At 40.1% G+C, this 15184-nt stretch overlaps 1 protein-coding gene across 1 annotated transcript; it reads right to left on the reverse strand.

The window, feature by feature from the left end:
• Positions 1 to 7191: 7191 nt before the first annotated feature.
• On the reverse strand, positions 7192 to 13824 carry cry (cryptochrome). The gene is made up of 5 exons (XM_067759260.1): positions 13234 to 13824; positions 8692 to 9044; positions 8503 to 8619; positions 7643 to 8445; positions 7192 to 7573 (listed from the first exon to the last, which is right to left on the reverse strand). Exons 1-5 carry the CDS (start codon positions 13370 to 13372, stop codon positions 7342 to 7344), a joined length of 1644 nt encoding a protein of 547 aa, XP_067615361.1. The 5' UTR covers positions 13373 to 13824; the 3' UTR covers positions 7192 to 7341.
• Positions 13825 to 15184: the final 1360 nt, after the last annotated feature.

The raw sequence follows: 15184 nt of genomic DNA on the forward strand, positions 1-15184 counted from the left end.
AAAATAGTGGATATATTAATTTTGTAGAATATAGGGTCGTTATTTTTTTATATAATGAGTGTAGCAAATTTGCACGTGTATATACTTACCGGAGAATATGTTTATATCCACGCTCATATACCATTCGCCCTATATGTTGCATGTATACATTCGCGTCGATAAGCGCTTGCGATTTAGTATTTCATCCTAAAATGTACATGTATGTAGAAATTATTCCTGCATGCAACAAAGAAGAACTTTTCTTTCAACAAAGCGGAAAAAAAATTAAAAATAATAAAAAAAAAACGCCTTTTTTGATTACTTTTGATTTTTTTTTTTGATTTTTTTTCAATAATCGGAAAAAATCATGATTTTTTTTTGATTTTTTTCTAATGGTAATTAATTAGTAATTGCTTTTTACGGAAAACAATTGAAATAATCATTGGCCATTAAAATAGGCATTTAATTAATTGATTACCAATGCTAATTCAAATTTAACAGGTCAGCGCTTGACCGTTCAGAATATTATTGTATGTGGAGGCTTTAATTATATTTAAATACGGCGTTTCACCCTACAGCTCACAAAAGCGACAGATTTGTGTATCGGTGATATGTTGTTGTTGTAGCGATAAGAACACTCCCTGAAGGCCCTGGTGCAGATCCGGTACGTTCCGGTAACAAGGCCCATTAAGGTATTGGCCCGACCATCTCGGCAACGATTTGGTACGACCACATGAAACCTTCTGGGCCATCCCGCCCTCCCAGTCCCTAGATCCATAAGGAACTTGGGGTCACCAGAGCCTCGGCTGTTAAAGAAACAGGTTGACAATTGGGTTGGAGAAGCTATATATTGCGCTGGCAATCCCTTGAAAGGGTTGCGCAACACAATCCCTTGAATCAATTTGGTATTTTAGTCGCCTCTTACGACAGGCATACCTGCCGCGGGCATATTCTAAGCCTCCTAACCTGCTGTGGTATACTACAGTGTCCCGTATAGTACGTCGTGAAAGTTCGTGAGACTAGTGAGTTTGGCTCTCGCTGCTGCTAGGAGTCCAATGTGGTCTGAACTACTTTGTTTCCTAGTTACTTATTGTTTCCCTCGATTTTAAGCCTCTTCATTGATATTCTCTACCGCAAACATCTGTTACACGTATTTCTGCCTGAAAAATTGTGGGGTAGTATCCCTTTTGTATCGATTTCTGAGACGGGCCAGTATATAGACTCCCTGTATCCCAAAGAGTTTTATCCACAATGGACACCTCAAAACTCCGTAAGATTCTGAGCGTAGCGGCGATCACATTTATAATACGAGATTTCCTATGAATTTTCTTATTACCTTATATGCCTTGTCATATTTCCGCTGTTTAGCTCAGAGATATTTTGAAGTCTTAGAATAAGGAAGGGAGGTATTCACCACTAAGGTGCTAAGTGCATTAGCAGGGAACATTCTCATCGCACTCGTTATGCCAATGCAAACAAGTCGATGCAGTTTGCTAAATTTCGTTATTGCTGTTCTTTGCGTGGTATTCGGCCTCCCAACTAAGGAAGCATGGATGACTATTAGCATCACAATAGTTTCCTGTACCTTGGAAGAAATTACTGTGACTGACTGTGGTGGCATCCTCGTCTTGTTCTCAATCACGCTTACTAATAACAGCAATCACAGATCCAAACACAACTCTCGAAACAGAAATATTTAGCTGCAATGATATACGTCATTGAGCATGTGATTTGTGCTGCGACAAAATTATACGAGATGTCGTTATAAAATGGCACATATGTGGCTATCAAAGGCCAAAATAGTTAGTAATCTACGGGCGTGGGCGTTTGTATAACCGCATAGCAGACTATTGGATATCTAGCAGATGGTAGAAACAGAAAACAAGAATTTAGTCAGGGCTGTCATGGAATCCAATTGTTGTCGGAATCGGATTTAAAAACGACAAAATAATTACTTTGGTGTCATGAAATCCAATGTTATCGGTTTAATGTTCGAATTGGAATTAGTGTCGGTTTTAGGTGTCACAGAATCCGATAATATCGGTTTTGCTATCGGAAACAATCCAATCAGTTAAATGCTGTTGGATTTAATTTTTTCCTAGTTGTATTTCTCTTGCAGTTGTGTATTTTCTAAAAATGTAAGTAAATAAAGGTTTATTTTATAAAAATAAATGTAAATTTACATATATTTTCATTCTTAATAGGGGAAAACATAAAATTTCAATGCAAAACAGTATTTTGACTGAATTTATGGAGAAACATCCAGATATTGCGAAGGGCTTCACGAAGCACATCATCTAAAATCGTTGACAACGTGCTTCTACCTACACTCATGCTAGAATCTTTGCTAACTGATCTTTGATAGGATCCTTCAGCTAAAATTCGTAATGTAGCTGGTAGTTGCAGCACTGGCAGAACTTTCGAGCGGGTTAAGCATCTGTCAATGGTGTCCAATACCATTCGGAAAGCCTCTTTGTTTATGCAATATTATTCAATGTAACTGCAAATACACTATAAATATTTAGAAACCCACATTAAGACATTTTTTTAATTACGCTGTCTCTGGCAACTCAAACGGATTGCTGCGATCTCTCAAAATTTTCCTTTTGACCCTCTCGCAGCTTTCTTCTTCCAAATATAAATTCCATAATATAACTGCTACAACTGCTGATGCCATTTTGATGTCAATAAATTTTTTTATTTCTATATATATATATTTCTAGATATATTTCTGTTTAATTGCACAAAACAACTATTTTATAAAATTTTGCCAAAAAAATTAACATCAAAATTGCCGGTGCATCGCAAAACAGCTGATTCGAACATCGCTTTTATTTACATTCGAAAAGAGCAAAACCAATACGGTTTTATGACACCAATTGAAATCAATATTGGTTTGTAATTCCGACAAAACGCAAAACCGACTTGGATTCCATGACAGCCCTGAGTGGTTCATATTGTCGTCGCCGACTGCTCTGCTGTTATTGCGATACTGCTACTTAGATCGTATTGCTCTTCTATGGCTGCTAAATAAGTTAGGGATAAAAATCGGTGCGACTGAGAAGACACAGTCATAGATCACGTTGCCTCTCAAAGATCGCGCGATCTGTCAACTGTAGTTGGCAAACTGTCAATCACCCTTATTGTCATTGTCGTCGTCGTTTTCGATACCTATTGACGACTATCGACAAATGTTTGATATTGGCTAAGCAAATTTGCTGTCGTCGTCGCCCTCGCCCTCACACGACGCCATTTATGTCGACGCTGTTTTTACTGACGACAGAAGGAAATTTGTAAGTAAAACATTTCTTTTTTAATTAATTAAATATACAAACATGTAATATACATTGGTTTTTTAGATATTCAAAATGAAAATAACGAGTGCGCAATAATTCGAGGTTCTTGTAGCTGGGCTAGAAAAAATCGGAGTTATTTCTGATTTTTTTTTTCTATTGAGTAAGCTCCTCTTTATTATTTGCGTCGCTAGAGCTCGCACTACTGTCATAATAAAACATTTTTGTAAAATCTTGAAATGAAATATTTAAACATATCTCAAATCGCGAAAAAAGATACAGAAATAGTAAAAGAAATCGAACAGCTGATCCAGAAATGGCAGATATTGTATATTTTTCTTTCGTTTTATAGATAAATTGTCGTCGTCGTCTCAACAAGCGTAGCCAATACCGATTTGGTGTCGAAGTGACGACGACGTCGAACCGATGTGACGTCGACTGAAAAACGACGATGACAATGACAATAAGGGTGAATATTTAATGGGATGGATTAAACAGAGTGAATGGATATACCCAGCATAGCGTACTCTTACAACAACAATAACATCGATTTTAAATGAAAGATTGTTCACTTACAAGCAATAGTATACTTGGACATCTTTTTTCAACTCAGTTAAACCTAGATATCAAGCCTTCTTACAACTATTTTACATCCCCCTTCCGGAGCTGTTTTATTAGTTCGCACATGTTCAAGTTGTTGTTGTTGTTGTAGCAATGCTCGCCCCACCTAATAGCCGCGACCGATCACAAATTGTCATCAATATCCTCTAACGGGAGTCCAAGGAAACTTGCCGTTTCAACAGGGCTGGACCATAAGGAAAGGGGTGTTAGAGGCGTTGGTTCCACATTACAATTAAATAGATGGTTGGTGTCATGTGGGGACCCATTGCAAGCGGGGCATACATTTTGTATGTCGGGGTTGATTCTGGATAGGTAAGAGTTTAACCTGTTACAGTATCCAGAACGAAGTTGAGCAAGAGTGACACGCGTTTCCCTGGGGAGTATGCGTTCCTCTTCCGCGAGTTTTGGATACTTTTCTTTAAGTACTGGATTCACCGGCCAATTCCCGGCATAAAGGTCCGACGCCTGTTTATGGAGTTCACCAAGGACCTGCTTGTGTTTTTTCGATTCATACGGCTGGGTTCTCAGGTGCCGTATTTCCTCAAAATGCTTACGGAGATGACTCCTTAAGCCCCTAGGCGGTGCTGGTTCATCAATCAGATGTCTGTTTGGACGCCCAGGTTTCTGGGTATTCAACAGGAACTGTTTGGTCAGCATCTCATTTCTCTCCCTGATGGGGAGTATTCTCGCCTCATTATGCAGATGGTGCTCTGGGGACATAAGAAGACAGTCCGTGGCGATTCTGAGAGCAGTATTTTGGCAGGCCTGTAGTTGCTTCCAGTGGGTAATTTTTAGGCTTGGCGACCATATGGGTGACGCGTAGCACGTAATCGGCTGGCTAATTGCTTTGTATGTAGTCATGAGCGTTTCTTTATCATTTTATGAGCGTTTTCTTATCATGCTCAAGTAAAATCCCTTATCGACAAACAAAATCACGCTCTATAATTTGTCCCGTTGCATGGCTCGGAATCATGGACGGCTTTGGAATAAGATGGGATGGCTATTGGCTTATTCAAGACAATAATAGTGTTCCTATCGACAGTCACGTTCAATGACTGACAAAAACGCTTTATTCCGAGAAGGTTTCGCAATGGGCACAAATTCAGGGATCAACGCAACCGCATAGCCCGCAGTAAAAACCCATCTTAGCAATCGGAGGAAAAGCTCGGTCTTAATCGGTGGTATAATAATAATAAGTAGGCGTATTATTATAATGTTCAATTTTTCGGTTACATGGAAGGACTTAGGGCACTCTGTAGCAGCAAGGCTCTCCGAGTATTAGACTGATTTCTTTTATTGAAATGCTACCTTCCATTTTACCTCAACTTGAACAACATTTAGCAGCACATCAAGTAGATGAGCGCATTGGGCCCTAGCTATCCTCACGATATTGGTCTAAACAGCTGCCTTCGTATTTCGCGGGGAAAATATTCCTCATGTATGTGCTAGCAATATCCCATCTGCTTTCTTTTCTTGTAGCGATACACTACCAGGGTTTTGGGGAGTATTATTGACGATTATGGCCTTTTGCCGGGTATTAATCTGGTACGTTCTACAAATCGACACCAACCACGGGGATGTTCTAAGCCCCTTTAATCCGTTGTCCGTATCCACTTTGAAATTGGGTTAGGTAGAAGTTCACGTCTTTTGCACACATTTTTGGTCGGAAATAAATTTCTTAGTCAACTTTCATGCTGTACTGCAGCTCCTTTGCTGTTGCCAGCATCGAATGGTTAATAACGGTGGTAAATAACGTTCCTTTCCTCAGCTAGAAGGTGCTTCGGTGTAGTCATCGAAACCAACTATTGAGCTAAGGCGTTTTGTAACACCCTTCTGCGTTGGATCGGGGGATAACTGCTAGGTACTTTCGGAATTTTATTGCATTAGATCAGGTCTACCTGTCGCCTAGTATTATGTTTGCTTTGTTAGATTGTAGCGATTAGAGTTTTTTTCGCTCTTTTGTATGCTTCACTTTCTTTGACATACATCAGTGAATTACTTTGTTGTCCTCTCCAAGCCTCTTTGCATGGATTCTTCTGCCATAGAGTCAGTCGCTTCGGCACTTTCTTACGCAGCGCACTCCTCTTCTAGCTTTGCCCGGGGTTACTGAAGTTATGGCCACCGTCAATAAAATCCTCCACCACCCTCCTTCTAAACGTGTTTGTTAGCAGATTTTCTAATACTTATATAATATCATGAATCTACTATTCAAAACCTGACTGTCGATAGGTATAAGGGGTTCAATATGACCAGCCCCTGAAGCAGCTCTAGCGTTGAAACCTCCAACGACAACAAGATAACCAGTTTGGTTATGCAGCTCGTTTGCAAGCAGCTCTAGCTTTTGGGTCAGGTGGAAGCTGATTAAAGTGGTATGCACTCAGTTATCCTTATCCGTCGGTAACACGACTTGTTATGTGGATGCCAGCGCTCACGGTCCAGATCGCGGCCGCGTTTGTTTTGTCTGCGTGCCAGTCACTTTTAGCCTTATAAGGATCGCTGATGATCGCGTAGCCCACTCTGTAACCGAATACCAAGCATCAGTTAACATACTTTGTTATTTTTAATAAAGTGTTTGTTTATCCGTCTATATTGTGGACAAAAGACTTCGAGAGAGTAGGTTATTTCGCTCATGCCGTGATATCCCCCGTGACAGTTTGCAGGTTTATCATTGTGGCCCTGCCCCAGATGATGTTTATCAAAAGCAAGACAACAACTTAAGTCAAGCACCGCTGGCAACCTCCTTTGATCACACGATGGATATGTTTAGCGCTTTAATATTTAGAGTGCAGTGATCCGTCCATCACATCCAAAATATTGGCGACCTCTGCTGGAAGACGACGCTGTGACTCGTCAGCCATGATTAACAAGTTCATTTACCTAGTCTGGAATACTTATTTCAGTTCGCCCTACCGCCATTTTGCATGAAATTTAAATCGACTTCAGATTTAGTAGCTGTTGTACGGAGAGGCCGCTCATTCGCCACCGCGCCTTTCCTTGCACCGTTTCCATCCTCTCGACGATAGGAGCAGTGTTTTGTGCCTTGTAAAAACCAGAAACCCAGTTTTTCAATAACATTCCAGAGGTCCAAATAACCGCGCACCTCGCGGGCGGATACTTTTCGAGATCTGTTAAATTTTCTATTTTCTTTGCTATTTTCAACTAAAGAATTACTTCGCTTGGTCTGAAAAAATTCACCTAGGTAAGTTCGGCAGCCTTACTTTAATACTTACCAAGGAAATAATACAAGTGATGAGGTTTAAAAATCGCCTGGTAGGATATGTTACAAAACATTTTTAGCTAGATTTTCTGCACTATTTATTTTCAAGTGAATATAATTTGAATAATTTAAAGACACCAATTATAATAATAGATTTTGTTGAGTAGCATGGGTGCTCATACATTTTGTTGTTTTATAGAATGAGTTGGACGGATACCAAGTTCTAGACGCTTAATCCACTAACCAGAAGAACTGTCGTATTTCCTCCTCATTAGACGGCCGACAATGTGGTGGTCCTTCCTCTGGTGCACCCTCTGCAATCAATGAATGACGCAAAGCTTTCATAGCGAGTGTATTACGTTTCGAAACTCTGGCCAAATCAACGATGCGCTCAGGATAATGTACACCAATTACACACTCGCAATTTTTCTGTACCTCATCTGGCATACGCCATGGTTCGTGACTTCATGAAGAGAGAGAAAACGACAAGTTAAGAAAAGCTATTAATGAGAAGTGCATTCTAAGTACTTACATATATTCCAACGGCACATTTCCCAACTCCGGCACATACTGTCTGATGTATTCACCCTTGGGATCGAGACGTTTTGAAAAAGCAATAGGACAAGAAACCAACGATGAATCCAAAAGTCGCTCAAATGCCGACGATGACACCCACATCCAATTGCCAGCACAAACCGACCAATCAGCATCCAATAAATATTTTAGAAAATGCCGCAAACCTAGTTCCCAATTTAGCCAGAGTGCGCCACGTGTAAGGAATGTAGCCACCGTATTACGCAACGTATGATGCAACCAACCTTCGGCCAATAATTGACGCATGGCGGCATCGATAAGCGGAAAACCCGTTTCACCATTACTCCAACGTTGTAATTGATCAGCCGAGGGTTTGGCCCATGGAATGTTCAAACATATGGGATTGCCCTCCATGGAATCGTAGTTAGGATTATTTACGGACATTGTATAGAAGTACTCACGCCAAATAAGCTGTGCCGTAATATGTTCACCACCAGTCATGTGTATGCCTTGATAGTAAGCTTGTTTTTGTACATTGTTGAAGAGATCATGTACGCTCCAATAGAAGCGACGAACTGATAAACAGCCGAAACGTAAGTGAGCGCTCATCGATTTGGGCGATTCGAGTATATTGGGATGAGCCTGATTCGGCAAATAATAGCCGCTTTTGAAGGCATGCTCTTCCACTTTGAGACGTTCAGCCAGATGTAGTAAAGCTTGTTGCTCACCACCACGCCAATTGACTTTGGCTACATAGCAAACGGTATCCGGAAAGATGTCAAAGTCCTCGGGTATGGGAAACTGAAAGTTTTCAGAGTAATGAAGATATCAAAATCAAGTTGTTGTTTGAAAACTTACCTGCTTAAGCACATTCAATTCCTTCCTTAGGATTTCAGGAAATTGTAGGAACTCGACATCCTCCCAGTCCGGGTCTTCAACTGGACGTGGCGGTTGACCAATGATTTTAACAGTGTGCTGTAGGATTATAAATGAGTCAGTGGGAAAAGTAAAAGTCGTATCTCGATTCCGCCTTAATATTAAATTTACCAGAAACATTTGATAGGTCAGCGGTGGTATGCCTCCATTTGTCATAATAATAGTGCGTGGATCCCAAAGTGTATGTGAGACCTTCTCGACAGCCTCAATACCCAATTCGTTACACAAACTACGTAACGAGTCATCGCGACGATTCCAAATTGGTTCACAATCTTGTTCGAAACAGATCTTATTCAATGGACAATATTTATTTAAGCGTCGAAATATATTTGTGGGATCGCCTCGAAATACATATAGCTGTCCAAAACCACCAGAGATGCTAGGTATGGCACGAAGTTGACTGTCCAGATCGGCTAAGGAGTTGAGCAAAAAACGCATGCGGTTGTAACCAACAGTTTTTGTACCTGAAATATAAATTAGAGAGCATTCTTTATCAACTTGTGTATTTTTTGTTCGTCTTGCGAACTTATGATAGCTTTTGCCAAGCTGGTTAGGTTGGGTTGAACTGGCTGGTCAATATAGACCACACATAGACTAATGTGTCCATAGTGTTACCAGAACTTGTTTGACGACCAAAAGGAAAAAAAAAAAAAATAAATATGTGCCATGAGTTATGTTAAAAGATAGCCCCGTTCTCTTGGTAAATGTTTTCTAGGACCCATCTTGAATGCTACTTCCAACCACTCTGCCACCACTCGAAGTTGGAGCCTTGACCTTACAAGCACAGGAAATGAACTCTGAACGTGCTCAACAGCTTCTTTTTCAGCTGTTACTGATGAGCCGCATTTATAATAATTTCTTTTGAGCTATGAACAAATTTGTGAATCTATAAGACTTGCACATGATCTTAGAAAACTTGCAGCACAGCGCTTCAGTCTACATCTTTACTGCTTGATTGATATGCAACCCCTGTGCCCTACTTATATTCATCGAGTGCTACGCTCTCCTTTGCCAACTTAACAAAGACAAAAGAGTTTCCTTATATAGTCTTGACAGCAACTTTCATACGCAATACGGAAAGGAATCCTTTTAAAATATTGAGTTAGGGAAGAAATGAGGAACGAACCTCTGTAATCTGCAGGGGGAGTTGACTAGTGTCGTGACTGTATTCATTTTTTTCTAAAAGAGGAAGATGCGATTCTCTGGATTGTAACAGTTGCGACCGCAAATTATTCGGACGGCCGAAAAGCATCTGCGGAAATTAGAAATGAACTTGAACGAAAAGAAGCTCGATATAAGCCAAGAGCTGTCCAATCAGCTGTAGCGGTTTCCGGGACGAAGTAACCGTTATTAAGGATGCAGCGGATGGAATGCTTTTTAGTGCTACTACGGTTAAGGAATTTAAGATCTTCCCGAAACGTAAAATAGTTATCAGAGAGCTGAGCTAAACTGCTCTGAGATTGAAAGTGCCTGATCTCGCTTCTCGTTGCATAGCATTAATTTTGGTTAAAATATTTTCTATAGGAACACATGAACTGGAATTAAAGGCCTCTAGGGAATTTGGAGATTTCCTGGCTACCTCTGACCTGATCTCCTGTACCGATAAGCCGCCATTCAGCTAAGAAAATGCTGGGCAGATACTACCTCTTGCAGAGTATCGATAGCCTTCTGGCAGAAATAGATAAAAAGCGGTCTACCGAAATTACAGAATTCACTTATGCTAAACCAGCTTTGGTGATTGGATCTCTTACTGTTTACTGTTCATTGGGAGTCTGTGAGGTACGTCTTTATATTCTGGAAAACCATCAAAGCTTTTGTCCACTATCAAATCACATCTTTTTGTATATTACATTGTGTAACGAAGCGATTCTTTACGCACCTTATTTTTTACTACGATCCAGCCGTGCAAAGTGCAGAAATCATTGAGACTCAATAAGCGGGTCTGTTAACTTTACAGATGTGGAGAAAACTTCCCCATTGATGAACCCATTGGAAAACGTGGATGGACCAAATCTGAATGATTAGAACTGATAACATCAAAAGTACGTTTCCCAATATTACTACTCAACAAGCAACAAGGGATTTCTTCGCTGCACTCGACCCTAGGTCAAAGCATGGGGGCTATCTCCCTAAATGGTATACTGGACATTTAGTACTGTTGTGAGGTCAATAGTCACTTATGCTTTCTTAGTTTGGCGACCGAAGAGCACGTAAACAACAGAAATAATAAAATTAAGCAAACTGCATCGACTAGTTTGCATTGGATTAACTGGTGCTATGCGAACGTCCCCTGCTTATGCAGTTAGTGCCATTCCCTTTCCTTTTCTAATGGAGAAACAGGCGAGACTTCAAAGCAAAATAGCGGAAACGTGACTGGGCATAGGCAATCCCGTATTGCAACTACGTAGTCCAATGACCCCTACACTCACAATGTCATGGAATTTTTGAGGTCAGAACTCTTTGGGAAACAGGGAGTCCATATGGTCAGTATCAGAGCTCTGGTTAACGAATGGATCGAAATTTTTATGACAGAAAAATGGGAACTGGTACCTATGAGCTTCAAGAAATTGATACCAATGGGCTGCTTACCCACTATTTCTCAAGCAGAAATCCATGCAATAGGAGTTTGAGGTAGAGAACGTCTACTAAGATGCTTATGCTCAAGAATCTTACACAATTACCTTTAAGCTAGTGGATGAATGTACTGGAATCCTAAATGATCTGGGAGCTAAAAACAAGGCCAAGCAAAGTGCTATATCAGCATTGTGTAGCTCAGTGCCTTTCTGTGGAATCACAAAGGCCCACACTAGGGAAACCATAAGTAACTGGGAAACAAAGCAGCTCAGACAACACTAAGGAAGTTAAATCTGTCTGATATACAAAACTGGCGAACGCGTCGCTCTGGCAAGGCGTCGAGTCATCAAGATTTTATCGTTCATACTCTTCTGGATAGCTTCATCACACGCACACATACACGCGATTCCTTCAGTTTCGTGACCATTTCACCACAACTCCACATTCGCTGCCAACTCTCTTTGTACCATGAGGAAGAGGTCGATCGGATATGAACACAGTATGCATAGTGGCACAATCTGCCTCAGCATGCGGCCCGTCATCATGTTGTATATATATATCGGGAAAAGATAGACTCCTACCGCCAATCCCCAGCCACCTCAATCTTCATACTTTAGTTCATACCAACGAAGTTAGCTCTTCTGCCCGAAAAGTAGATAATCCATGGGGTAACTTTCTCGAATCCGAGCTTCGCCAAACAGCTCGCTGACTCTCTTCTAGCGAAGGTAATCCAACACTAGCTTAGGGCTGTAAATACATACCTCAAAGCGCATTAACTTTTTTACAGTGCTGTACATAGTACTGGAACGGGCGATTGTTGAGCGACTTCATCGTTCCGACAGACGGTGTGCTTTCATGAAAGGACAACCGTTGATTCATTTTGCGCCAACCTCTGCATGAGCGGCATGTTCTTGTGACCATGTGGATGTGATATTTATTGCCACCACTCTCTAACAAATTCTGAACAGACGTCTATCAATACTTCCTCCTCTACAGTAATTATGCTGTCTATCAGACCTTCCATACGACTGATGCATCGATAACACTGCTGGTTAGACTTATTATTATCGGGTAATATCATCAGGAGAATGCTGGGACTCTTTCACTCATGAGGAAAGTATTCATCCTATATGAATTTCCTATAAATGACTTCCAAGTATTTCAAAATGAACTAACCAGACCAAATGCATATCCTAGATTTTCGACTCAAAGCGTAGTGATCTGTCGAACTCGGTAAATCTTATAGACCAGCACTTAGTGATCGTTACGGTTATCGGCCACAAAGTTACACCATTCCTCGTCCTTTATTATACTCAGCTGAGCAGAGCTCACATAGTATATTAATTTTGTTCGCATAACGGTACCCCGTAACGGCATAAACTAATCGAGATCGGTATAGACTTCTGTATATCAAAATGATCTGGGCGAAGTAAAAATTCATTTAGCCATGCCCGTCCGTCTGTCCGTAAACACGATAACTTGAGTAAAATTGAGGTATCTTAATGAAATTTGGTATGTAAGTTCCTGGGCAATCATCTCAGATAGCTATTTAAAATGAACGAAATCACACTATAACTACACCCACTTTTTCGATATCGAAAATTTCGAAAAACCGAAAAAATACGATAATTCACTACCAAAGACGGATATAGCGATGAAACTTAGTAGGTGGTTTGGCCCTATGACGCAGAATGGAATATTAGTAAAATTTTGAAAAATGGGCGTGGCACCGCCCACTTTTAAAAGAAGGTAATTTAAAAGTTTAGCAAGCTGTAATTTGGCAGCTGAGTATGTAATGTTCGGTTACACCCGAACTTAGCCTTCCTTACTTGTTTTTCAAATCAATCTTTGCACTCATTTCTCCCCCTGTGTCACTGTCAATTTTTTTCGTACTCAAGTTTTTCCAAAGAGCTTTTTCAAAATTGCAGATTTCGAAAAGTACCGTTTAAAATATTTTGTCCGGCATTATAAGTGGAATTCACTTTTAAGTATACTTGATTCATTTATTGTTTGCTGGGCGACACCGATTCCTTGTAAGCTGCTTTCGCATTGAGCAGCGGTGTTCACTGTTTCACTTACCTGCACTCTCACCATCAAATATGAAAATCGGTATTAATGCAATCCCCTCCGTCTTGTCCGATAAGGCCTCCAATAATGCCGGATTGTCGTGTAAGCGCAACCCATGACGGAACCACAAAACATTCGCTCGCTTCGTCATAATCGTTGAGAGCTCTCAACTCTAGGAATTTTTTGCAACGATTTACTCGCACGATAACTGTAATATACTTGTTACACAATTTACTGTATAAGTAAATTGCGATTACAGCATAGTCTCTCTGTACAACAAATTATCTATAAACTTCTGATAATAAAACATTTTTGCAATAATTTATTGAGTACCTAAAGCAGGTACAAATGCACTAAGTTCTGGTTTGCTTGATGATTTTTAGTTTCCTTTGTTGGTCTACTTATAGAAGCTTTTTATTTTGTTCTTATGCATTTTTTCTCGCGAAATCTCTTTCACTGCAATTGTAGCTTAAAACGCAAAATTTTAATAATTTGCAAAAATTGTTGCTCGTTCAGTTCTCAATTGGCTTTTGTTCTAAGTTTGCGCTTCCATTCACTAACGACCTTTTCACGGCAGCCACTTGTTGGCAAATGCAATTAACATCGACCGAACATTCGCTTTTCTATGTTTTCTTGTTTAGTTCTGCTGACGTCGCCGAGCGTAAAGTGGTAAAGTTTTGTTGAAATGCTTTGCGCATATCTGAATAGAAACACCTGCACCCCTCCAATTTAGCTGGTGCTGATTGTATACGTTTTGATTACGCACATGTTTTCAACCCCTATAAGATTTACAAAAGTTTGTTGTTATCTAACTTAATTTGGAAACTTGATAACTGCAGATGTTGGACTTTGTGGATGTTCATAACTGTTTATGTGAAAATATACCATGCAGACAGAAGTTTGTTAAGTCTTTAATGGGACTGTATTCAGATAAGATTTTGTGGGACACTGTTGAAAGCTTTTTGGAGACTAAAAAACCGGGAAGACTTCGACCTGGGTAAACTTAGGCTTTCAAAAATTTGAAAAGTTACCCCGTTCTTTTATTCCTCACTCTGCCATTTTCTCCTTTCTGTCAAAAGTTTAGAGTTACTTGATAATATTGTAACGAATTTACTTGCAAATCCTCTTATTTGCTTTTTCTCTGCTAAGTTCGAATCACTAAACTGTTGAATAAATAACTCCAATTTGTAGTAATGCAAAATGGCCTTTATTAAAGTACTTCACAATAACACTCCAACTGTACAACGAATAGCTTAATAACCAAACTGATAGCTTAAAGGAAACTGACTTTCAAAATAATAGTGCTATTGCTCGCTAGATATCGTCTTACTCGTAACTGCTTGACAATTCAAATCAAACTGAATTACTTCTTACTCGCCTGCATCGCTTTTATAGTTTACGCTGCATACTTCTAGGCTCTTCGATTTCCAGAAGTTACTAGTTGTTTCGGCTACAAAATCGCCAGTCACAACTACGTGCATCTTATTGCTCTCTCTTGTGACAACTCAGATAAGGTATATGCATGTGTTTGTAGTTTACAGTCTCCCGCACACGCATAAGCGTATAAGTAAATTCATCGGTGTGTGACATCTCATCTCTCGCTGCCTTGTATGTAAATGTTGCTCGTCGGAATGTGTACATATGTGTAGACGCAATTATTGATTCGTTTATGTAGATACATAATGATTGAATTATTGATGTGCATTCACGTCACTGCTTAGATCGGCTTAGAGCTGGCAGCACTCCTTAGTTTTGCTAATATTCGTAACACTGCCCTCCACCTAAGTCTGATCGTCCCGATCAGACAAATCTCTCGATCTAAACGCTGCTAATCTCTCCAAATGAACCACTTTCATTTTGGTTCGTGGTTTGGTAGTGGTTTGTATGCGGTACACTACATCGTTGATCCGTTTTACAACTTTGTATGGGCCTTCCCAGTTACACTGCAATTTCGGCGGCAAAC

Source organism: Eurosta solidaginis, chromosome 1, assembly GCF_040869045.1.
Source record: "Eurosta solidaginis isolate ZX-2024a chromosome 1, ASM4086904v1, whole genome shotgun sequence".
Taxonomy (NCBI): Eukaryota; Metazoa; Arthropoda; class Insecta; order Diptera; family Tephritidae; genus Eurosta; species Eurosta solidaginis.